This window comes from Elaeis guineensis, chromosome 2 (assembly GCF_000442705.2).
Source record: "Elaeis guineensis isolate ETL-2024a chromosome 2, EG11, whole genome shotgun sequence".
Lineage (NCBI taxonomy): Eukaryota > Viridiplantae > Streptophyta > Magnoliopsida > Arecales > Arecaceae > Elaeis > Elaeis guineensis.
In genome coordinates this window covers 105,450,364-105,476,920 of record NC_025994.2, presented here as the reverse complement: position 1 = coordinate 105,476,920, position 26,557 = coordinate 105,450,364, and the positions used below count along the sequence as shown (strand labels likewise).

Below are 26,557 nucleotides of genomic sequence, written 5' to 3'. Positions count from 1 at the left end.
CTTATCGAGGAGGAGCAGGAGGCGATGACAGCCGCAGAAGCCCCATCTTCACCTCTAATACGATATCCACTCGTCTCCATCCCCTTGAACGATCTCCATCACATCACATTCTCTCCATCTCCAATGGATAAATATGGGCTACCTCAAACTTACTCAAACCACTCAATTTGCACCTCCAAGGATATGTTTGGGTTAATTTCACCCACATTCTCGGTGGTCTAATTGGCGACCGCCATCATCCATCTTATGCGAGAGGAGCTATGTATTAATGCATGGTGGGGGTGTTGTACAATGGATGGGCTCCAATGCAACACGGGCCGTCACGGCTGGGACTGCGCTTCCATCCATTAGCATAGTCTAGATTAACCCAAGCTGCCTTCTCTCTCTCTCTCTCTTCTTTTTTTTTTTTTTTTTTTTTTTTTGGGTAACATGCAAACATTACTATATTATCAAAATTAAATCCGTCAATATATACTTATTACATCATATTCAGATCCCCATCTATTTACAAATAATTAAAAGACTAGCATCTCAGAATATAAAATCACAGCTGAAATAATAAAAAGATGCACATAAGTCTTCAAGGTCTTTCAGAAAACTCATTTAATGATGCATTGACTTATATGAGGTTGAAACAGATAAGCATACTCCAGATTGATATTGTGGTTGACCTTTGCTGTTGAAAACTCAAGAAAATATGAAAAAAATAAATATGAGTACTACTTTGCCATAGATAAGCAGAAGAGTTTACATTGTTCAAGTGACGACATAAGGATTTAAAATTTGATCCTTCCAAACTACACAGATACAGAATTTTCAGCATTAATCCTTCAAAATCGGCCCTGTTGAGAAGCCAACTATAAAATGAGCAATCAACTATAAGCATAATACTAAAAGGAGTGTTCCTGTTCGCTGTTGTTTTGCAGTAATATTTATCTGTTTTTCAATAAATTAGGTTGGCAACATGAAATAAGTAATGATCTGATGCAGTCATGCAATTAATCCTGTCAGTGATGCTGGAAAGGTTAAATGAATATCTAAGTTCAACATCATGGTGAACAAATGTAGCTCTTATCAAAGAGAATAATTCATAGGTAATAATAATTTGGCAGCCGGATTGCAAAAAAATATAGCAATATGAGTGCCCTCGATACAAATAACACCAGCTTTTCTGTCGAAGTCTGCATTCTCAATGTAATAATATAAACAACCTAATTTTCCTTGACTAAGGCCATCCTGACCTGATATATCCACCTACCCTAATCTAAACCATACCATGGACACGTAGAGATTGATAAAGTCGCATTGGTCAGGCTACAAATCAGTTTGAGTCAAATTCAAATTAGGTAATTTAGAATAGGAGCAAGAATGAGTCAAGACCATAACCTATGGTAATCATCCAAGTTGCACTCTTATGCAAGAATGAAGTTATCGAAAAGATCAGCCAAAGACATTTGTCGAAAGACATAGATGCCTAATAAAATCATTGAAGATATCCATTATATATACAATTCTCACAATCAACAAAAATATAGGTTATAAATGGCATCATTAAATATGCCAATAATAAAACCTACTCCACTTAGGTAGAATTGAGCTCTATTTACACCGAGTTTTATATCTTCAAAGACATGATTTGTTTCAAAAATATATTCTATATTTATTAATACTGTAGCTCTATCTCTAACAAAAATTACATCTTTTTAATATCAATCTGTTTTACGTTTTATGATTTCAAAATTCAAGTAGGTAGATGAACCGAACTCAACACCATATTTCACAACATCCTTCTATTTTTTTATAGTTATTTGTAAAATCAAAGATTTATTTCTCTCATAATTTTTGGAAAGCAAAATCGTATTTCTTTTAAAAGAAGGAATGAAAGTAAAAGCAAAACATAGCAAAAATTTGTGCGAATGTTATATTCACGATCACTCTCCTTACAGTATTTGCTAAGTTATAGTCAAAAGAAAACGACCACGACATTCGTGCATTCAATTAATGAATTCTCTTCATGCATCATTTTCTTGTAACAATGTCAGAATTATGATCATCACAATATTAAATGAGATCTGTCGCGTGCGGCATGGATATAATCCTAAATAAAATAAAAGTATCAAAACATTATTTATTATGTAGAATACGTTTGCTTGTTATATTACTTATTACCAACCTTCCATTTTTCCAATCCACCCCCTCTCCCAAATCTCTCTCGCGGATCCGCCATCGCTCCATTCTCCACAGCTCTAGGGTTTTCTCGGCTGGGGCGGGGGCCAGCGTGGGTTCTTCCGGTGGGATCCGGCTGGGGCCAAGGGCCGGACCGGGCTGGGCTCGGGCCGGACCGGGCTGGGCTCGGGCCAGCAACTTCTGTCCAGCTCTACGCAAAAATGCAACCAAATCGGTAGGGCCACGTGGTTCTCCGAGGCGTCTCCTGCTCAAACTCCACTTACCTTCTTCCTCGCCTCCCCGCCTCCCCCACCATTCTCTCGCTCCAGAAACCAAGCTTTGGAGCAGCTATATCCGACCGGTAATCCTGTTGGCCTCCGATTACTCGTTCATTTTCTTTTGTTTTTTGGTTTCTGATCAAGAATCCTTGTCTTCTCTTCGTATTTTCTTCCACAGAAGGCAAAGGGTATGTCGGCAATCGCAGGACTCGACGATGAGACCGTCCGCAGCATGGCAGTCGGTTCCATCTTCGATGACTATGTGAGTCTTGATTTCCGATCAACACATACGTTTATACATTGCTGTTTCCTTGCAGACGAAATTTTTTAGGTTATTTGGATGTTTATGTTCCTGAGAATATTGCACGATTGCCATTCTTTATATATGATTGGGTACACTGTTTACCCTAATTCTAGTAGGGATGAGATCGAAGGGATTTGTTCCTTCGATGTCTTGATGTTATCGTGTGCTTGATGCTATCTGTTTAAGGACATCTTTTGTTCATCTTTTTTTCCCATCCTCATGGTCGGAGCTTGTCCATTCGGGAGAAAGGTGAAAAGGACCCTATGGAACTGTCTGGTTGTTTTCTTTGATGGTGGTGGCCACTGATAAGAAGATACGGCTTATTGAGCTACAAAAGCCACGGTTTCATGTGTAGTGTTTAATTCTCTTCAAATTTGTTCTGCTTTACCTCATGTTGATTCTGGATTAAGGATCTTTGCAAGGAAAATGGGTCGGTGGATGTGCCCCAAGTTAGTTGTCAGTTGCGGCTTATGCATGCCATTATTATTATGGGGGATTCTGTTATTTTGGTTCGTTGGATTACACTGTGTTCCTAAGAGATGAATACAGTCTGATATGTTAGTGCTTGTCTCCCCTTCTTCATGTTAAAATGATTCCAACCATGGAGGAGGCTTTCTACATCTGTAGGATGTCTTATAGACTTATACAGCCAATTAGGTAGCTTTCCCTCTCTTGAAAACTTGAACTATTCTTGCATTTTGGTTGGAGCACCCTGCTTTGTCCTAAAGTCACCTTTCCTACAAAGTCAACAACACTAGTCAGAGTTAACTTAACATTGCAAGCCAGTACTAGGAAATATCAGTACTTTTATGAACCACACTTTGATTGGAAAACTGAACCTTGGTAGATGAACTCAGAGCACAATAAACTTGCCCAAGCTATATAAATTCTAATACTAGATAACCCAACTAAAATATAATGCTGTGAAATAACTTACTTTGATTCTTACTTTTTAAAAGTTTCTAATATTTAGGGATTTTATTCTGTTTTTTTGACCAAAACTCTGAAACTCAATGCGAAACTGTTGGAACTGATGAAACTCTACCAAGGGCAGAAACCAAAAGCAAAGTTGGATTCTAAAACCTGGATCTTAAAGGTGTATTATCCCATCTTATATCAGAGTTGTACCTCATTTTTATTATTCTAGAAACCATCTGCTTTCTTGTTATCTGCATTAGAAGAATATCCTCTCACCATGGCTGGGAGTTGGGAAGTGAATGGTAGCATTCTAGATAAATTGGTTTTATTTGGATCCACTTGCACTAAATTTCTTTTTGAAATGTGTAGTGGATCCAATGAGATTTATCCAAGTCTCAGTTACCCATTTGTATGGTTAATGGTCTTGAAGCATGGCATTTATCTTATTTCACTACATGATGTTTTATTACATGAGTTAGTTGTTATGTCTTGCTGATCTCATGTCAACTTGTTGCAGGTAGGGAAAATAAGTTGTCTTGATTTTCATCGTACAGAAGATCTGCTTATCACCTCATGTGAGGATGATTCTATACGCCTTTATAATATCACAAATGCTACGTGAGTATGCTTTATCCCCTTGATTTGATGCACATAATGAGATTAAGTTTGTTATAGTGGTAATGTGGTAGTCATGGAGTTTACTTTTATTGGACAATACATTGTTTTGGTGTTTAGCATCAAACTTCTATTGTGATTTTTAAGTAGCTTGTTCATATTTTTCTTGACCCAAATCAGGGTTCCTTATGGTCATGGTCCATACTTGCTTGTGGGCCAATTCGGGATATAGATATATGGAGGACTAAACTATGAGAAAGCTAGACATGTGGAGGGCAGCACCCTATTCATGTGCTCATTCTCTTGGTGGGTACAGTGGCATATTATTAGGTGTTTTTATTGTGTGAAGCTTTGATATTGACTAATTTATGTTAGGGTATGACAAGTTGATCATGGGACAAATTTCAAGATTAGTAGACTTTGCCTCTAATTTAATCTATATCCAATGCTTCTTTTAGAATTATTTATCACATCTGAGATGTCCGCTCATGGTGGCAAGGTGATTACCTATTTTCTTTTCTTCACATCCATCACTATCTCGTGCATCGATCAGGCTGATTGACATTAGAAAATTGCAGATGCAGGAAAGTTCATCTCTGCTTGTAACCACTGGATGAGATAGTCATATTTTGTGGATAGGTGAACCCTGCACGGGCCAAATTGTGCTTTAGTTCTTTCCCTATGCAGATGTGCCCATGGGCTGTTTGGGGGGAGAGGGTTCTGGGATTAATGTTTGTTGATAGTTAGCATCTGTCATGTATCTCTGTTATTTGTGGTATCATGCTCTATGTATAGTGTTTTCATCTTCCTTCTTGTTCTTCAGGTATGAGATCTAAAAACTCTTTAAACAAGTAAAATTTATACAATGAATCAAGTGTCTCATTATCTCACAGGCAGGGTTTTTTGCTCTTATGTTACTCTATAAGTGGATTTTATTGTCTGTTCATGGTAAGGGCTCTATTTTCATTACTCTTTTATAGTATCTATGGCTTTGCTCTTTTGCCAAAAGATGAGACAACATGGAGATATAAAAGCTGTTCTTATTTTGGCAAACCAGAACCTAAAAAAATAATGTGGATTTCTGCATTTTCTTTAAAATATTTGTATTAATAAGTCAGAGTTTATCTTTATATTCAGGTTGCTGAAGATGACATATCATAAGAAGCATGGTGCTGATCGAGTTTGCTTTACACATCATCCAAATTCCATTTTATGCTCTTCAAGATATGATTTGGAATCTACAGGTGCTGCTTTTCTTTACATTGCACTATGATTTGAGTTCTGTTTGACATCTTTCCTAGAAACATTCTGGTTTTTCCCCCTCTAATACTCTTTTTCTTAAACAGAATCTTTGCGGTACCTTTCTATGTATGATAATCGTTGCCTACGCTACTTTAAAGGGCACAAAGAGAGGTGGTGATTCTGTTGCCATTTGGTAATTATTCAGTTGAAATTTGGATTCTTAGCACCCACCTTATTTCTCTAATTGCTAAATAAGCTCTTTCATTTTGATTTCAGAGTGGTTTCACTCTGCATGTCTCCTATCAATGACAGTTTCATGTCAGGATCACTCGACCATAGCGTAAGATTATGGGATCTTCGTGTAAATGCTTGTCAGGTTGGAGTGTCTGCTTCTTGCTGTGCATTTTAGGTTTTGAAATAAGTGCATAGGGGATTAGCAACAGATGATTTTTTCCAACGGACTTGTTCTAGGTCAAAACATACTATTCAGATTGTCTGAATGCAATGCATACTTGTTGTTTAATCTTCAGGGGATTATGCGGTTACGTGGTAGGCCTACCGTTGCTTATGATCAACAAGGCCTTGTTTTTGCGGTTGCAATGGAAGGGGGTGCTATTAAGTTGTTTGATTCCCGTTCTTATGACAAGGTCTTTATCCAAAGTAACCATGAGTTCCTGCAATTTATGTGGAATGATTACCTATGACATTCTTTCCAATTCTCAGGGTCCATTTGACACCTTTCTGGTTGGTGGAGATACTGCTGAGGTTTGTGATATTAAGTTCAGCAATGATGGCAAGTCCATGCTGTTGACAACAACAAATAACAATATCTATGTTTTAGATGCCTATGGAGGAGAGAAGGTTAGTTTACCACTGGGATTTTCATGCATTATTCATTAATCAAAATTATTGAAATCTGGCATGACAATGTTTGATGGTTAAAGTAAAAAAGAACCTTCTACTTTTGATGCTTACCACGTCCACTACTATCAGTTCTGTATCCTGAGATTCTTTTTAAATTGTTTCTACTTAAGGCATAAGTGGCTTATGAGTGGATGTATGCATGACATTGCAAAGTGTTCTGTCAGTGAAAATCTTGTTTTTCCTTTGATTTATGATCGTATTAAATTTTCTGTTAGCAAAATTTTGCATGTCTGCAAGAACTTTAAATAAACCTTTATTTATGGCATTCTAAAAGTGATTAAATCATTTACAAATTTTGTAACTTTGTTAATAACCTTTATTACATGAAAGCTATCTTTTTAGGAAGATTGTAGTGCTGTTATCACATTTTATATCCTCTTGAAACTTGAATTCTATTCACTTTCCTTAACAGAGTGGCATGCCAATATGTCTCAGCCTATGTGTCAAGCAGCTTAAAACTCCTTTCTTCCTTAAACTTATGCTGCTTGGCCATGCTGTAGCCTCAGTTAAATGAATGTCACTTGTGTCTGATACTAGTGACTGAAAACACCAGCCTCTCCAATTCGTGTTTGCTTTATGAATCCTAATTCTCTGCTAATTCCTTTTTAGGGAAATATTCTCTGTTTAGACATATTTTTCCTAATCCTTTCTATAACTTGAATACTTTTTTTTCGAAAAAACTGGCCCTCCTTGTGACAAAGATAGCCTCCTTTAAAAGCCAAATTTATTTGTTATTCTTAACAGAGAATTGCCATCTTCACATTAGATGCAATATTTACATAACAAGCTTGCTTTCAGCTTAAGAGTTGAGATCTGTTTCCTCATTTTACTGGTTTAATATGGTCTATTCACACTGAATACAAACATATATTTTCCACAGTGTATATATTGTTATCTTTCTTGCTTCTAGTTTAAAAATTCAAGACGTATCTAAGACTTGGAAACATATACCAGACTCTTCATAGATCTATTATATACTTTACTTGCAGATTCTAACTGTTCATGGGCTCTTACAACCATGAGTTCAATATGGTTCTTATCCCACCATAATAACATCTCGAATTAGCCTTGTTCTTGAGGCTGACTAGTGCTGCATGGTTAAAAAAAAGAATTATGAATTTTCATGTGTCGTCTCCTTGAGCTAATTTGGAGTTTGGATGAGGAATGTATTTTGATAAAGAAGACTTGTAAGCCAGACAACAATAAAGTATTGGTTTTCTTGAAACATTTGAAAAATAACTTGCTGCCTACATTGTTGGTGTCTTTTTCATCATTCTTAATGCTAATATCGTTAGAAAATAAACACTCTATATTTCATGATTTGTACCTGTTACTGCTTTTTTGGATACATGTGAACATTATCAATTGACTAGTTACATCGTCTTTAGTGTACACATCAAACAAGTTAATTTATCAAAACATCTAAGATAAAGAGTGACATTTTGAAATATGAAAAAATTGATCACTGAGTTAGCACTTAAGGATAATGCACTTTGTTAATTTTTCATACAAGGTAAAACACCTTAAGAAATAATAGCTTTTACTATTTTTGTTGAAAAGTAACTTTTACTATTTTTATTCAACATTAATAAAAAATTACTAAGTAATGAAAATGTAGTTTATTCCTATGTCTGTGTGTGTGTGTGAGCGCGCACGTGCGCCAAATTAGACTTCTGTATATGCATCCATGTTCAATCCTCACATTTGTGACCATGCAACTTTGGTAAACTGGATCTTTTATTTTGCTTATGATGGACAAAGTCTTCTTCCACCCAGTTACGAGGTGTTTATTAAAGTATGAGTTCTTTAACCAGTCATGCACATTAGCTATAATTCATTACCATTTATTTTTTAATGATATGTTTGTGGCAATCCTAAGGATTGATTAATTGTCACTTCATCTTTCTATGCAGCGTTGTGGATTTAGCCTGGAACCATCACCTAATTTAACATCTGAGGCTACCTTTACTCCTGATGGGCAATACGTGGTGTCAGGTGAAATCATATCTGTTTCATTATAGTTTATAATGTAAATTGATATACGCTTTTTGTTTATTTTATTATATTTGCGGATGTAAATATAGCTACACCTTTAAAGGCATCATGATGGTTAAAATAAGTTTCCAACAGCGAGATGGTTCATCAATTCCTCAGCTAGAGTCAATTCTCTGGCAACTTTTAGCTTTTGTTAACATGTGCTACAAACAAATGGCCTTGGTTAAATAGATACATATTGGCCTGATTTAACAATAAAAAGAATAACAGCCATCTTGGTAACTAATCCTTCATCTTCTCCTTTATTCTTTGTCCTTTTTCTTGGTTCAATTGCCACATCAACTTCCTTCAATTTATATAGGTTCTAATTAGGTTATTGACTGATCATACATAGATTTGTAAAACCAACTTCATATAGATGCTCTTATACAAACATCAATGTGTATTTTTGTCTGTAAATATCTATGTGAAGGATGATGCATGACTTTGAAGTGAGCTTGCCATTGTTGGAGAGATAGATAGAAATAGCCTATCTGTTTTTGAAGAGTGTTTTAGCATTAGACTTTCATAGTTGAATTTTCCTGAAACTCCATCCTCTATGTCTCCTCACTTGCGTCACCTGTGCTCTGTTATACTGCAACATATGCATATGTACCGGTGTTTTATCTGCAGGTGCTTATAGTGTAGTGCATCTACCATCCACTGTATGCTCGGTCTCTATTAAGGCTGTATGGGTCTCACACTGTGGAGTATATGGTATCAATCCGTTTTGGTTTAATGTTGGACACAGAAATGCAAGCTCAATTTGGATCATGCATCTGCAGACAAGCTGCTTTGGATATAATATGGATTTTCTTTTTTAAAGAATTGTCCTTGTTATGAAACAAATTCTTGATGCTATGTTCTACTCTAACACTTGATTAGCATATTGTCGTTGAATAGGTAGACTATTGCTATATCTAAACTACTTCTATTGGGAAGTTTAATTATTTTAAGCATAAGTATTGACTCTAACATCAGTGTACATCATGTAGGCTCTGGAGATGGAACCTTGCATGCTTGGAACATCAACAAGCGAAGTGAGGTATATCATGTTTTCCTTTTTTAGTTTTTTTTTTGGGCAAGAGGCCTATAAGCAATTCCATTGATATAACAATGAGGTAACAAGATTTCTTCCCTCATTGGTTCCCACAGACATTCTTAAAATCAGTTTATGGATGGTCTAATATCTTGAAATGTGTCTCGTTATCAGTTTTTACGACATCGACCAAATTTTGTAACCTGCTTCATAACAGTAAACAGAAAAAGCCATCTCATAAATGATAGTTTGGGCTGTGGTGGTTTATAAAATAAGGTGGGGTTCTTTGTCTAGAAATGCTTATCTTCTCATTCCAACAAAATAGGAAAAGATACTAGATTAACTTTCAAGTGAATCATTCTACTTCGTTTCAAGAAGTGCTTGGGAGCAATAGAAACTATGATTATAGGGATAATAGTTTGGCAGCAGAAGAATGAGTGGTTAGCTGCTGCTTTTTATGAGAAACCTTCTATTTGGAGGCAAGTCCCTCTTGACAGCAAGGATTCTTTCACAGGTAGCCTGCTGGAACAGTTACATTGGTGTTGTGACTTGCTTAAAGTGGGCTCCACGTCGTGCCATGTTTGCAACTGCATCAACAGTTCTTACTTTCTGGATACCTAACCAATCCAAGTTGAATGAGGAATGCAGCACAGCTGAAGCGGGACATGGTGGATGATTGAGGTCACCATCTTTAAGCTGCTTGGGAATAGGTATTGTTTAACCTACTTTAAAGCAATTGTTTGTTGATGCTTCTGGTTAAACTCAGGAAATTTTGTGTAAACTTCATTTTTGAAACAAAAAACACCTATTCCTCTATTCTTTTTGGTCTGCATTTTTTTTCCCCTTTTTCATTTGTTAATTGGAGTCAATATTTGTGCTGCAACTTCTCTTGCATTTAATTGAAAATTCCAGATAGAGGTTTTCTTGTTAGCTTCGAGTGTGAATTGTCTGTTTCATTTCCCTCAACACTACACTTTACATCAATCTCATGCTCCTGAAGATGTAACAGTCATAGCCTTTAAATTTTGCGACTTGTGGCACACTGCATCTTTAAAAAGCTTTACCATTGATAAGGTTAAAATTGCTGGTATCTGTCCTCAGAATGCCTGTTTGATCTACTACTCTACCATTTTACTACCTGCTTCTGTAGTGGGAAGGAGAATAATTACATTTACATTTCTAGTGGAGATATAGTGTGTTATCTTCCATTGAGGATGCCACTGAAGACTTGGCTGTTCCCTCCCAGTGATGCTTCCCACTCAATAGAGGCCATGAGGATTTGATCCAGCTTCACTGTTATCTTCCTCATTTCCAGATGGTTCAGTGGGTCATATCTCAAGCACCAGATGGAGATGTCTGCCATCTAAACTGGGTGACATAACAGTGGTTTCCTTGGCAATGAGGAGGGAGCGAATACTAGCAGATCAGTGCATGCTTCGTGTGCTTGGGTAGGTTTATTTGCATGTAATTGCTTATGAAAACAAGACACGAATCATAGAAGGCTAACCTTGTAAACTTGAGTGTGATTGAGATTCTGATCTATAGCTGCCTCCAAGTACTCTCTGGATTATCCTCTTGGAAAGTTCCTTTCATCTGCTCATATTTTGATAGAGATACAAATTGATGATGTCAATGTAGTCATTCCTTGGGTTGTTCAGAAATGCTGATTTTGTTTATGAGCATCTACTCTGACTACTACACAGCCTCGAATGCAGAGGAAATTCCAAAAGAATCGATAAAACAAGCGAGCTTATCCCCAAACAAAATAATTGCATGATCTGGGCAGGTAACCAGGAGTCGAGACCAAACAAGTTGCTATGCGATCTTCCTCTCCACTGGGTTCCACGAACCCTCTTCTTTTTTTTTTTTCTGATGGAGGGTTCCACAAACTTTGCCGGCCCAAAATCTGCAACCTGTAACGATGAGCACTGCCCTTGAGCTTATTATGTCACGACAAAATGGTGAAGTTGTAGATACCTTGTACTTGATTCTTAGGATCGTCCAAAAGCTCCTCTGTAGGTGGTAGCACAAGAGAATATCTAATACTATTCTTTTCAAGTTCGTTAAGCATATTAAAGTATAGAGAACAGTTAAAAATGCTCAGAAGGCTGACCTTTGTTCTCAGTCCATTATCCAGCGAGATGTTACTAGTTTCTATGTCGCGACGAACATATCGTGTCTTAGCATGATGGTGAATGTACTGAATACCCCTTGCAGCATCCGATGCAATCTGTGCAAGAGCATTCCAAGAGAGAAGCTGATGTCCCGCTTGGAATTTATGTTATAGTTTGTATCAATAGTTAGATCAAGTTGGATAAATGGTAAAAAAAGTTCCTAAGAACAGAAATAAAGTCACTTTAGGTGTCTTATTTAGATATTACTAGAAAACTATAACATTTTGTGGGTTTGTTGTGTGTTTAGTTGCGCAATTAAATATTTTACGAGGCTCAAAACCATGAACCTAAAATTAACTACTGCAAGAAAATTTTTCGTGTCCATCATTTTCATTTATTATCGTATCACATTTAGTTCCATATTTGAGTCTTTTTTCTTTTGACAAAAAAAAAAAAAAATTTCTGTCGCAATTCGTGCATCCACATAGGCTGCTTTGCTAAAATTTCGGCAGTGGGTCATACAAATGCAAGAGCACACTGTTGTCATCATCTGCTGGATAACTTATCGGCTCAAGGTGATAGAAAAACTATAATTTGCTAAACCTTTGTTCTTTTTTGAAGGGAATAATTTGTGAAACTTGATTCAAGATGGAATTGGACTTCAAATACCTGTTTTCCTGTCAATCCAAAGTAAACACTCCCATATCATCTCTCTCCAATTTTTTCTAGTGTCATCAAAGTAAGCTTAGGCTCCCCCGACCTCTCCCAAGCTAAATATTACAGGCTTTTCAGATCCAAATGGCTGAATATCTATCTATAATACTCTTTCATATCTTATTACAATTCAAAAAAAAAAATATACAGAGATATTCTCTCTATTTTAGCCCAATTTTACCACATCCTCTGTATTTTAAAAAATATCAAATAATTTTTTTAATTATTGATATGTTTCAATATGGTTTAAATATTTACTTACTAATAAATGGTGTTAGTTTTTTCTCTTAATAGACAAAAATGTCCCTCACTTATGGATGGACTTGGAGGAAGAAGAAGATAAGAAAGAGAAATAGATGAAGAAGGAGAAGATGAGAGAATAGCAGTCGGCAGAAATAGATCGAAGGAGAAGGACAACGAAGAGACGAGGATGGGAAGGAAGGAGAGAGAGAAGGATGGTTTGTCGATGAGAAGAGGCAGAGATAGAGGAGATCGTTGTGGAGGATAGCTTGTAGGCAGCTTGGAGGAGAAGGATGAGAAGGAGAAAAAGATGAGGAGGAAGAGGAGGTGGAGGAATGGGTGGAGGTGGAGGGAGCGTCCATGAGGAGAAAAAATAGATGAAGAAGAGAAAGGAGAAGGATGGATTGCTGGTAACAAGGGGTGGATGTTGAGGGAGCTATCATAGAGGGATAGGACTCATTGGTGAGTTTGAAGGAGTCATAGGACGAGGAGGAGAAGTAGATTAGGAGGAAAGGGAGGAAGAGAGAGGGGTCATCGGCAAAAAAATAGGTTGGAGGAGGAGGACAAAAGGGGGAAGAGGATAAGGAGGACAAGGAGGGAGAAAATGGGTTGCCAGCAAAAAAGGATGAAGGTGGAGAGAATCGTCGTGGAGGGAGATAGCTTATGAATGGCTTGATGAACGAGGAGGAGGAGATGAAAAGAAAGAGAAGGAGGTGAAGGAATGAATGGAGATGGAGGAAATAGCTATGGAGGAGGAGAAATAGATGAAGGAGAAGAGGAGGGAGGAAGGAGAAAGGTAGATGTCCATAATGAAGGAGTAGAGGATCAATCGGAGAGAAAGAAGGAAAAAGGAAGGAGGTGGAGATAAGGATATTTTTATTATTTTATAAAATAAAAATATCATGTGAAAGCTATGTGATATTATCTCGTTAATAGAGATAGATAGTTGGATCATATTAAAATATATCGATAACTAGAAAGATCAATTTGATATTTTAAAAGAATACAGGTATAAATAAAACTAGATTAAAATTGAGGGAGTATCTCTGTATTTTTTTTTTTTAAAAAAAAAGATTGACTTAAATATATAATTGGGATATTATTTTTTTAAAAACAAATAAGTAGAAAGATGATTATAACTTACTAGTGATAAAGAGTCGAAACCGTCCTAATTCTTTTGATGTCCGCAAATTCTGATTCATTGGAATCATCCTAAAATTCTCTCCCCACTTGTTTTGTGGATTGAAGAGGATTGCATACTTTTATGAAATTCTATATTATAATACTGGTTGAACGCCCTAACCTCAGCCTAATAATCAATCCCTGATGAGATTGTTAATCGATGAACTATTTATATTTCTTTATATGTTCATTATTTCTATAAAGAGGCTTTCTACTGACTTTATTTGCTTCCAACTACTTCATGCCTATTATGGTAGTTTGGTTCTTTCGAAGCTTGATGCATATTTTCTATGGTATTCATTTGTTGGGAACTTAAATGAACAATGATATGCTTCTTTACTCGATCAAGTCTCTCATTAATGGCCAGTCAATTGATATCATATTGATTGCCACAGACAAATAAATTCATTATCTTCAAAGCATGTAGGAAAAAAAAAACCATTCGCATATATCAATTGATAAAAAAAAAAATCTATATTGATTGATGCACATAGAGGCTTATCTTTTTTATTTTTTTTATTTTTTTTTAGTGTGTGATCCAATCATTGCAAACGATGATTAAATGATCATGTGATGTTTATCTAAGCTATTCAAATATTTTTAAAATTTATTTATTTTTATAATTTCATGATCATTGTTGATTATCATCATACTTTTAAATATATTTATTAAAATATTAAAAAATAAAATTTAAAAATATTTAATCAATTTAAATAAAAATTACATAATCAGTCAATCATAGCCATGGGTGCATGGGAGAGGTGGGATTTTTCGTACGTACCAATTATTATAGTTTTTTTATCAAAAAAAAAAAGGAAAAGAAAAAACATGTAGGGCAGCTTGTGGTGTCCAAGAAAGTCAAGTAACAGCCATCTTAAATGTCAGTTTAGATCCACCCGTCCGTCTGACGCTATTAATTTTAACCTACCCACACAGTGTCAAACCCATGCTGTGTCAACTATTGGTCACTAGCACATTGATTAGTCCCCTTTCTTTTTGTTTTTGGAGTGGGGTGGGGGGTGTGGAACATTTATTAGCATGCAGTGTTCTTGCACATAAAATACCAGTAACATGCTCAACCATTTCCACATGCCAGCCCTGACAATACCTAGGTTTCGGTTTGCAAACCGGGCCATCTACACTTTGAGCCAAAAATCTTATGATGCATTTGATTGGCGATCGGTTGAAATTGAAATAGGTCGGATTAAAAATCAAAATGACCGTGTTTCTTGGTACTTTGGATTCATGACTAAAAAAGAAATCAGTATAGAAATATGATATAAATATTAAAAAATGTCGGCTACATTTTATGAAATTAAAATATTTTTATTTTATTCGAGGATCAAAAAAAAAAAAAAAAAAAAAAAAAGAAGAAGCACTACCCAACCAAATGAAAGTTAATAATTTTATTTCTATTTCAAAACTGAAGTCCTGCCAACCAAACATATCTGCATGCTCAGGATCAGATTGGATTTTGTTTCTAGCCCCAAGCCTCAAAATATCTAATTCCAAACACGAGAGGAGTGAGTGGTCGCTGCTCCAACGGTCCTCCATAAATCGCTCTGATTTCCACGATTCCATCCTCCGGCCGCTGCTCGATAGGTCCAGTTTTTTTCCGATAATAACTTGGACAAGATCAAAGTGAAAAGAGACAGTCCTATTCGCTGCAACCGCTCAGCTCCCCGGTTCCTTCCGAGCCCATGCCACGTCCTCCTACGGCCACAAATGCACCCCTCCGCTACCTTGCCATCCGCATCACAGCACGGAATAAGAAACCCTCGAATGGTCCATGTGTGTATGACATCCGGTGGGGCCCGCTGCAAATACACGACCCATCATTGCTGCGCCGAACAAGCAAGAGTCAGTTCCCCTTCGCCTCGGCACAGCGAATCCGGCCATCATGTGCCTCTCGAAGGCCAATTGAATAATAGCAAAGCGGAAACGACAAAAGAGGGCGCCAATAATTAACGGGGAAAAAACCCGGACCGCGATTCTTTCACGTGTCGAGTACACGTGCTACGTCGCCTTCCCAATATAATACGTCTCGATGCTCGTGCAGCCTTCGACTTAACACATCACCCCCCGAACCTTCCCTATTCACAGTTTTGCCACCACCGGCAGGCGCCCACACAAGCCCTATCCGGTTGTCGTGTCTGTCTTCTATTGGCCAGCAAGAAACCCATTTCGCTGTGTTGAGCTGTACAGCTCATCTCAGCCTCATGTGGAAAGCGAGGGCAGTTTTTCTCTCTCTCCAGGTTGAACCCGGTGTATCCTTCACCTGTCCGTATAAATGCATACATCGCCGTTTAACCGCTCCGCTCTCCGTTCCCTTCACTTCTTGGAGAGAATTCTCTCCTCCTCCTCCTCCTTTGTTGCTTTTGTTTCTTCCATTTCTTTCTTCTTTTCTTGGCTGCTGCTCTTATGGCGGACGGCGCGAACGGGAGGGCCGGAGGTGATGTGAAGGCGATCTTCCGGCAGATCTACTTTGACCTCAAAGCGGAGCTGCTCGAGGATCCCGCCTTCGACTTCACCGACGAGGCCCGGGAATGGATCGACAAGGTATGAGAGTGTAACCCTCCTCCCTATCTCGGCCCTCGCATTCTGTTATCTCCGTGCTTTCGGGCGCTTTCTTGGAGATCTTTCGAGTGGAATGACGGAAGGGTTGCTGGGATTTGAAATCTTGATCGCCCTGCTTGATTGGCCCTATACGGAATTTAACTTCCCGTTTGTCCTTCTTTTGAGAAAATTAAAGTATTTTTTAGTCGTTAGGTTTCTTCTATGATCGATGATTCTCCCCTGTTGTATCAGTGCTATAGATCTAATGCACATATATACACCAAAGATTTCTGACTCTTGATCTGGTAGTTCTAGTACATATATACACCAAAGATTTCTGATTCTTGATCTGGTAGTTCTAGTATTTTTTTTCTTGCTTATTAATGTTTCTAAATTCTATTTATGCTGATATTTTATGTGATTTTAAGTTTTATTGGAGGATGAGGTTTTCGTAAATCTTTGATGATTGTTGTTGGAATTGGCAAAACACATATTTTTGCTGATTCCGTGCGAATGAAATGTAAAATCGCAAGTCATCTTTTTTTTTACCCTCCATCCTGTGAAATCATTTGATGATGCTGGGGTAGAAGCTGATCAGGACAGAAAGTGGATGTTTGGTACCTTGTTGCGTGGGATCAGAGCAAGTAAAAGCTGGGTTTGGCAAGTAATATTTTACAAGAGGTGCTTCTTTTGACTAAATTATTCTTTCCTAGTAATTTTACATGTGAATACAGTGAAATAAAACCACAACGAAGGCAAATTAATAACTTTCTCAAACTTTTTACTCGTAGTTGTTTTTGGTCCATAAGATATTTTCCGACATACACAGGGATGTGATAAATTCATTAACTCAGAGTCTGTGTTGATGCCAATGTTTTCCTTGTCCCTTTTTCACTTCACATCATTAGTCAGGTTTCAGAACGTTTTCCGACTTTGGTGAGTAATGTTTACATTTGCTGTGTTATCAGCCATGTGTTAAATAATATACATTGTCATATGTATACCATACGTTGAAAGAAAAAGGCAAATACCCCACAAGTGATAGGTTTCACAATTATCAACCGACCTTTTCTTTTACAACATCATAGTGATTTGGCTTTTTATAGCCAGAATCTATTTATTTCTTCCTAACATGTCCAAAATACAATACCTTGTCTTTAATATATGTCAATGACCTTTGTTTGTCATGTGCATACTGTAACAGATGCTGGACTACAATGTACCTGGAGGTGAGAGAGTACACTGCCTATGAGGAGATGATGTTAAAACATATTTTAAACAGTTCTTGGCTTAATCGATGTCATTACTGCTAGGTAAGCTGAATCGTGGGATCTCTGTGATTGATAGCTACAAGCTGCTCAAAGGAACTGAACTGAGTGATAATGAAGTGTTCCTAGCATGTGCCCTTGGTTGGTGCATTGAATGGGTAAGCAGTTTGGTTTTGTGTTCCGTTCTAGCCTTGCCACTTTGTTTACTTGACCATTTATGTTAACAATTGACTTGATGTTTACTTATGGACTGGAGCCTGAGCCATTTACCATTAAAATGTCTGCAGCTTCAGGCATATTTTCTTGTCCTTGATGATATTATGGACAACTCCCACACAAGGCGAGGTCAGCTCTGTTGGTTTAGAGTAGAGAAGGTCTGTTATTTAGTTTTTCTATTAGATTCACTTGTTAGTTGCTTCTGAATTTTATTTATATGATTTGCATGTTCCATATACACCCTTAATTTTAGATAAATTACATTTTTGTTGTCAGTTTATCATCAACTAAGGTTAAAAATGTGTTAATATACCAACTCTGAGTATGGTTTTTGTCTCATTCTACTTTTATTAAATTATTGGCTCTTCAATTTTCTGTCGTAAAATTGGTTAAAAGTTTATTAAAATTTGTGGAGATGCAAGATTTCACTGAGAACCTGGGCTGACTTGTGGACTGAATTTTTGAGATGTGAGCCTTTTTTTTTTTTGGAAAAATCAGGGCCAATTTACTAGCATATAAAGGTGATTGTGAGCTACTTTTTGTTAGGGATTGACTTAGATATTTCTCTCATTAAACAGCACATAGGAGGCCTGCTTATTAAACAGGCCTGTATTTGTGCTCGTTAAACAGCACACTGGAAGCCTTCCTATCAGTGGCTGCATAATAGGGATAAATCAGTATTTTTTTTTTCTATAATAAGTGGCCTGCTAGTCCCCTTTTCCAGCTTCTTGTCTTTACGCCACCTTCTTTCTATTTCTCTGTCTGAATTTTGCTTGTATTTGACTCCTGTTGTCATGAAAATCCTCATCTTTGATTTACCCTCATCTTTTTCTTCTTCCCTTATTCTTTTATAGAAGGGAGGGGGTTATTGGCAGTCATCATGACTGACTTGTAATTTGTGGTGATTTTGGTCCTCTTTGCTAAATGCATACCTGGATCATACCATGTTGTTTACAACTTTTGAATTGCTAAGTGCATATCCACTTGACTGTAACTTGCTTGATTTCTAAGAACATGGGCAGGCTTTTTTGTCTATACTCTTCTGTTTTGCTTTTCACATAGCTCTAAAGTGAGCTATTAATTCATCTTAATTTCATATAATAGGTGGGTCTTATTGCTGCAAATGATGGGATTATACTTCGCAATCACATTTTTCGGATTCTTAAACGGCATTTCAGGGAAAAGCCTTACTATGTTGGTCTCCTCGATTTGTTTAATGAGGTAACCATCTCTACATTGGTTCTTAGGATTTGCTTCAGTTTGCAAATTGTGGATTTTCTGATTATTTTAATGTATCCTTGAAGGTTGAATTTCAGACGGCTTCAGGACAGATGCTGGATCTGATTACTACTCATGAAGGAGAACAGGATCTGTCAAAATACAAAATGCCAGTGTATGTGAGGGATTTACTAATTATTTTGTAGGACATACCATAATGTGGTCATGAAGATATATGTTCTAGTGTGTCCATGAATTCTCATGGAACTGATATGTATCATTGAGCTGTTTCCTGTACTACTGGATGATTTTAATGTTCCTGAATTAGATAAACATTTTGTCATTCTGCTGTAAATTCTCTTTCTTTGACCCAATCTTCTTGCCCACTTTAGTTGTTGCTAATATATAAATTATTGAACTGGGATGCAGTTATCACCGCATTGTTCAGTACAAAACTGCCTATTATTCATTCTACCTTCCGGTAAGTTCGGATGAACAATTACATGATATGATGCATCTGCTTGTACATTTTTTCTTTAATACCTCATAAACATCTTAAGGATGAATTGTTCTCACCATGACATTTTTTTTTTTTTTGTTGAACTTATTGGTTGTTTATAGCTATTAATGCATGTGCACTACAGTTGTGAAGTCAGTTGTGAAGTCAGTTGGATTATAAGATGCCTAGGTAAATGAACCCTTCAGATATTGTAACTTTGCATGAGTGTTGGAAGTTAATGTTAATTTATGGTATATGCATAGACATATAATCTACACAGTTGAGATTGAAGTCAAATCCACCACATGAAATTTGTGCATCTTCTTTTGTAGTGCAAATTTATTGCCATGTCTTTATAATCTTTTTTTGTCATATGTTGAAGGAATTGCACCTAATAGTGGAGTTTCATAGCTTCAAAAGATTCTTTTTTTGGGTTTGGGAGGAAGGGGGAGAGGGAGGGAGGGAGGGAGAGAGATTGTAATGAATGGATCTTCACATGAACCAGGGGGTCATTGGCATGAATTGAATTCCAGTTGTTGCTGGTTGATAAAGCTTGATTTCTTAATTGATGGTCATAAGTCCTAACAGCTCTTGTTATTATTTGTTGCCTTCTGGTCTAAACTTCCAGTTAATTTGAGCATTCCATTTAGGGATGCATGGATTAGGCCTGCTCAAAAAATATTTTGAGCTGCATCATGCTTTGAGGCCTATCGGATTAGGCCATGTCAGAATATAGACCTAATAAAACCACTTTTCAATAAGGTCTGAGTCAACCTTGACCTGACACAACCATGGCCTGGTCTGTATATGTGTAGTATGTTATTAATATATAGCATTATATAATATATTTCAACAACTGGCATATGTGTTGCTATCAAAATTTTAGTTAATAGGATTTTATAGATGCTTATTATAAGGATATGTCCCAATTTGCATCATGTTTTAGCATTGATGTTGCAAAGTTAGTGTGTACCATTGACTTCTTATTTGATATTTTATATTTCATTTGTTGAATTATAACTAGTTTTTAGGTTTCTATACATACATATGATTTATTATTCTAGGTGCTTGCCTAGTGCCTATGCGTTAGGGAGCTCTCAGATGGCCATCTGCCACTTGTCATCTATAAAAAGATGCATATTAAATTCCAAATATCATTGGGATTGCATTCTACTATTTTTCTTGGATCCATGCCTCGGCTACCTTTTGAGTCCCTCATCTCTGTTGGCATTAACTCTCACAACCGTGAGTGCAACTTGGGCTGGGGTAACCACAACCCATAATTTAGGTTGGGTTTGACCAATATAAACCTATATGGGCTTGGGTTGGGATTAGGTTGAGAGCTTGGGTGACCTAACCAACCCCAAATTTCTATAGTCAAGCAGCTAGCCCAACCCAACCTAAGCCCGACTCCTATTCTTTGTAGAGCTTCCAACTTGAGCAAAACTAAACCTGGCTCATATTTCTATAGTCTAAAGATTGATTAAACCTTGTTTCAAACAACCCAACCCAGTTCATCCAACCCCACTCAAGTTGTATTTGGGTTGAAAATTTTGGAGTTGGGTTGGTTTTGGGTTTAGGTTTGCATGTCTTTGGGTTAGGTCAGTTATTTTCTCAACTTTCTCTTGCTTGCTCTTGTTTCCATATCTGTTCTTCACTTGCAATGCAACTATAGAGGCAAATTTTGGCAATAATTTGATCTTGATCAACATGGTGGGAGATGATTATTGTTCATATGCTAATTTTGTTTTGCATACATTAGCTATGTAGGCACTTTCAACCATATAGGCCTGCGTGGCAGATTAGCAGCAAATACAGCTATATGCATTACTTTTATAGCAACGCAATGATGATTTCGTTAAAAAAAAAAAAAAAAGTTTTGTGAAACCATGTACATGCTGTTTGTTTTTGTATATGATTTCTCTCATGTGAATTCTTATCTTGTTGTGGCTTTATTATTGCTATTATAATCATATTGTAATATTTTTTTTATTTATATGAATTGTTGGCATCTCACTGTCCTTTTATTGGAGAGTTTAAACATTTATTGACTATGCGATGTTCAGGTGGCATGTGCATTGCTGATGTCAGGAGAAAATTTGGATAATTTTGTTGATGTAAAAAGCATTCTTGTTGCAATGGGAACATACTTCCAAGTACAGGTGATTCTCGCTCATAAATAGTATGTATGCAGCTTTTTAATTTCAGATGTGGAGCTTTCTTTTTATGTAATCGGTGACAGGCCTTTTCTTTCAGGATGATTACCTTGATTGCTTTGGTGATCCTGAAGTAATTGGTAAGGTAGGTGGATCTCTCCCCCCCCCCTTTTCCTCTCTCTCTCTAACACATACACACATACAGAGAATCATGCTTGTTGGATTGTGAAAGCAAAATTTATTATTCCTCTTAAAGGATTTTCTTTTAGTACTGGAAGTTCTTCTTATGAATTAAGATGTATTTGTGACAGATTGGCACTGACATTGAAGATTTTAAGTGCTCCTGGCTTGTTGTGCAAGCCCTGGAACATGCTAATGAGACTCAAAAGAATATATTAATGGTAAGACCAATATATTTTTCTTCCATTTTTTCTGTTTTGGTATAAAGGAACACATAATTTATGATATCTTATCTCAGGAGAATTATGGAAAGTCAGATCCAGCTTGTGTTGCAAAAGTTAAATCCATTTATAAAGATCTTGATCTCCAGGTTTGACAAGAATACTCTTATATTGTTAGATAATTAGATACTATTTATGACCCTTGACAATTATCAATTCGTCCCTCCTTTGGCAGCATTTTTTGTGGTAGAGCATAATTTGTTCCTGATGTTGATTATGTATGTACTTGTTACAGTACAATATACATGTTTCTATGCTTCACCCATTCATCATGTTTGTATGTGATATTTTGGCATATTTCTTGTAAGTTATCCAAGCTTGCTATTTTATCTGTGATATGTTATTGCCAAGGACTCAAGCCCCGGCGGCACATTCTGTGAGACACTGAGATGGAGTACCATGCCTAGTGTTGGGATAAGACTGTCCCACCATTGTCCTAGCATCCTAATCGCACAGGTCGGGACATCCCCTATCCAAGTCTCAGGATGGGGTGGAACGGTTGTGTGTCTTATTCCATTGGAAAATCAGGACAGTCCCATTGCACCGGATTTAGTACCTTGGTTATGACCATAAGATAAAATATCGATCAACATCATTGTATGATCCTGGTACATCACTGATTTTGGCTTTACTAGGATAACATTTTTCCTTTTTCTTGGTCATAAATTTGTCGATTGTACTGATTTTGATAAACCAATTGGGGTAGCTCTAACACATGGGATAGTTCAGCATCTGCAAAACCAAACAGAGGAGAATTTTTGTTGGGAACATATCTGCCTCAATCCACGTATGTGATTCTACCTAATTGAAGGACGCTCATTTTAAGGTAAATGAATGTTTTGGGAGGAGGCCAGGTCAGCCTTATAGGTGCCCTTAGTGTTTTACGTCATGTTTGAGTATTGAAATTTGATAGATGAGAATGATTTGTCAATTGTTATCAGATGTTGCCAAGCTGGTAGTTCTCATTGACTAACTTCATCTTATAGCTGATATGTTATCTTTAGTTGATGTTGCCAAGAAAATCATGGCGTCCCTTTCTGAAGGCATATACTTTAATACATAGTTCAAGCAGTGTAGGTAATTAATAGCATTGCATAAATTTTCAACAAAGGGAATCCACGTAGTTTGGGACTTCATTTCAGTTTTCATCCTGGAATATGGACACCTGGTCTCTGAGCTAAATCATATCTTCCACAAATTCAAATTCGTAAGAGGTACTTGCCACCCAATATGAACTAACCCAACACTAAAGATCATTGATCAACGGGAAAAGAATACAATGGTCAATGCCCAAGAAGTAAAAAGAGAAGCATTTAAGGCCCAATCAGTTGTCCCTAGGCTCCGTTTCAATCCATCTTGACAAGAAAAAAAAAAATAGTTTGTTAGTCAAAGTAGAAAGGAGAAAAAAGATGGACAGGCAACTGTAGTTGAACAAATTAATCTGGAATTGTTGAAATTAGGTAGTCCTTTATAAAGATGCATATTCAGTTATGATCAAAATAATAATTTTTTTAATTATTTAAGGTAGTGTTCATAACTATGAACATAGAGTTGCTTGTCTCCTCGAAGGCTTGAACATTTGTTTTTAGTAGAATTATTTGTAAGTTGTGTATGGGATGTTCTTTTATTAGAATTATGTTTTCAGTGGTCGTTAGTCTTTCTAATATGCACATACATGAGCCTGATTTTGTAGACTTCTGATTACAAATGAAATATCAAGCTGTTTTGCCTCTGTATGTGTATGTGTGCATCTTTCCCTTCTCTCCTACAAAAATAAAGGATGATTGTCAATTTGGTCCCTCTTTCAAAATCAATATTACCATCCATACTCAACTCCTTCATATGCACGGATGATGTGTGCAGCTACCACAAGTACGATATCTACTTTTAAAGTATCGCAGCCTTTTAGCACTTAAGAACAAATTCTTTTATTTCAAACTACATGACGACCTCTATATTACCCATGCCCAACAGACCCCTTCTATCTGCCTGCAGCTTGATAATTGATTTCTTAATTTCTTTAGTTACTCCTTGTTCCTGGTGCCTTACCCCTTTGAAATGCATCTAATTGAGCTCTACCTCAAGATAAAAGCTACCCACACATAAGTCATTAGCTAGTTGTTTACTTCTATACCATTGATCTTAGATTCATAATCGATGAAACCCCTTCTTTGTCTTGTTTACCAATTGGTTTTAAGATGTCAAATGGAGTATTATGTAGTTGTGGTCTTACTTCATAGTGAGATTGCTGATAACTGTCGTATCTTAGTCATGGCATGATGTGTTAAAAGTCTTATATGGATCAATTCGAAGTGCCTATGTGCAAGCTGGCAGCGGCACATCATTATCTTTTTTCTTTTGTCCAAATGATCCAATAAACTCCTATTTATTGGTACAGGTGACTGATTTTCTAACTTAACATTTGGCTTCAGTGTCACCTTACTGGAAATTATATAACCTACCACCATATGCTTTAAAAAAAGGGTGGCTCAATGCATGAGTCTCCTGCCACAGTGGGGTCTGAGGAGGGGTCAGATGTGCACAGCCTTTACCCCTGCATGTGAAAAGGCTGTCTCTGTGTTTTGAACTCGTGACACCCAGGTCACAGTAAAGCAACCAATGGAATGCTTTTAAAGTTTTGATTATATAGATACTCTTATGTAGCTATGCATGAATCTGTATATAATGAAATGTTTATTTTCTTAGTCATCATAATAGCATAAATCATCAGGAGACGTTTCTTTTCTTTAGGATGTGTAGATGCAAAATTCTGAAGACAGATGAATTGTTATTAAGCTCAAATCTAGTTGTTTGTTCTGTGTCAATATTAATAGAACGGGTTTGAGGTTCAGAGAGGAAACTTAAAATGTCTCCAACCGAATGCCTGATAGTGTTTACTGCCACCCAGTAAGGAACATTATGGTGACTGACAGTTATGTCTAATGCAAATATGCATTGAACGTTGTGCAGATGCTGGATAAGCTGGTTCAATTAACTGTTAAACACATCACATCCACCCTCACAATGTGATGCATGAAAACTCAAGTATGTTATAGTAACTGAGCAGAGTGGATAGGCTGGCAATGCAGACTGAATACCAAGATCTTGAACATAAATTTCTGTTTATGTGTCAGGTGGTAGCTGTGTCTGCGTGGTGACCTCCTGAGATATAAGAATTTGTTCAGATCTCTCTCTGTCACGCACACATACACATGCGCATGCGCTTTATTATATTTATACGTGTACACATTGGATTTGTTTCTATTTGCATGCTCTCCTTTTCTCCAGTAAATTTCATTTTGTTCATTCAATGACCAATTAATTTTCACAAAACCTCTTTTCACATTGTGCTTCAAGTATCAGATGACCTTTTTCTGTTTGCACCTCTTTCCCAGAATATATTTTTTGAATACGAGCGAGAAAGCTATGAACAGCTGATTTCATCAATTGAAGCCCAACCTAGCAAACAAGTCCAGGATGTGTTGAAGTCCTTCTTGCACAAGATCTACAAGAGGCAGAAGTAGCTCTCTGAATATGAGAGTTACAAACCATGTTAGAGCAACATGGCGTATTTCCTTGTGACGTCTTTTTTTTGTAGCACTGATATGACTGAACAGCTTTGTTGTACCATCCTATGAAAGAGCCACACGTCTCTCTTCTGAGTTGCCCACGTTCAGCGTTTTCAGCGTTCTCTTCTAGTCTGTTTCTACTGATTTATTGGTCTTGCACAATGTAGTCTTGTCCTTTAGTTTCATTTAGAGCATAGAGCATTGCAAAATTTCTTCATTATGTTTTCATTTCAAGAGTTAGACTGAACAAGCAACCAGTTATGAAGAACAGGCCACATTATAAAGGCTCAGTTCCGAGAACCAGCCATGCCCTGCCTACATGTTTTCTTTTAAGCAAAATACCCTGTCTACATGTTAGGTGGATCTATTGGTAAGTGTTAGGCTTCTATCGTTCTGTTTTTATGTTGAGCCATCTGGCCAGCTGATCGATCTGTTGGTGTTTACATTAGTATAAGAGACCTTGAAGTCCTCCATTTCCTCAGGGAAATTATGAATGCTCAGAAGGATCAAGAAATAAGGAGCATTTCAAACATAAATCTGTCTACTCTGATCAATGACAGTCGCTGATACTTCCTGCAGTCAGGGTCCAGGAGTGTCTTGCGTTTGAGCCACAATCTTCATCCCCTCCCAATTTCGTTGGGTTTGTCCAAGGTAACCGATACGGAACTTGTGTAACGAAGCCTGCCATGAGTGTGGCTTTCAAAGTGGATTGTAGAATAAAACCTGCTCTGGGGTGATGAATCCGTAAGAGTTGTCTGGGCACCCCAAATATTTGTTAGGCCATATCCAACGGATATGGTATCTGATGTATAACTGGTCAGCGGATGCGGCACTTCGCGGCCAG

General features: G+C 37.0%; 2 protein-coding genes across 7 annotated transcripts; both read left to right on the top strand.

Annotated features, from left to right (window-relative positions):
* Positions 1–2,179: 2,179 nt before the first annotated feature.
* On the top strand, positions 2,180–11,181 carry LOC105046164 (protein ANTHESIS POMOTING FACTOR 1). Of its 6 annotated transcripts, none has more exons than XM_073252522.1 (12): positions 2,180–2,401; positions 2,623–2,706; positions 4,184–4,284; positions 5,419–5,525; positions 5,628–5,694; positions 5,800–5,899; positions 6,054–6,170; positions 6,247–6,384; positions 8,361–8,442; positions 9,477–9,526; positions 10,035–10,230; positions 10,767–11,181. In XM_073252522.1, exons 2-11 carry the CDS (start codon positions 2,635–2,637, stop codon positions 10,194–10,196), a joined length of 996 nt encoding a protein of 331 aa, XP_073108623.1. In that variant the 5' UTR covers positions 2,180–2,401; positions 2,623–2,634; the 3' UTR covers positions 10,197–10,230; positions 10,767–11,181. The 6 variants fall into 6 exon arrangements, with proteins under 6 accessions (XP_073108623.1, XP_010923009.1, XP_010922991.1 ...); XM_010924707.4 differs by having other exon boundaries at positions 2,180–2,527; positions 10,836–11,181; XM_010924689.4 differs by having other exon boundaries at positions 2,180–2,527.
* A 4,889-nt stretch (positions 11,182–16,070) lies between these two features.
* On the top strand, positions 16,071–25,930 carry LOC105046147 (farnesyl pyrophosphate synthase). The gene is made up of 12 exons (XM_010924674.3): positions 16,071–16,329; positions 17,531–17,555; positions 17,640–17,752; positions 17,882–17,968; positions 18,915–19,031; positions 19,115–19,203; positions 19,458–19,509; positions 21,594–21,689; positions 21,784–21,828; positions 21,995–22,084; positions 22,162–22,233; positions 25,540–25,930. Exons 1-12 carry the CDS (start codon positions 16,192–16,194, stop codon positions 25,666–25,668), a joined length of 1,053 nt encoding a protein of 350 aa, XP_010922976.1. The 5' UTR covers positions 16,071–16,191; the 3' UTR covers positions 25,669–25,930.
* Positions 25,931–26,557: the final 627 nt, after the last annotated feature.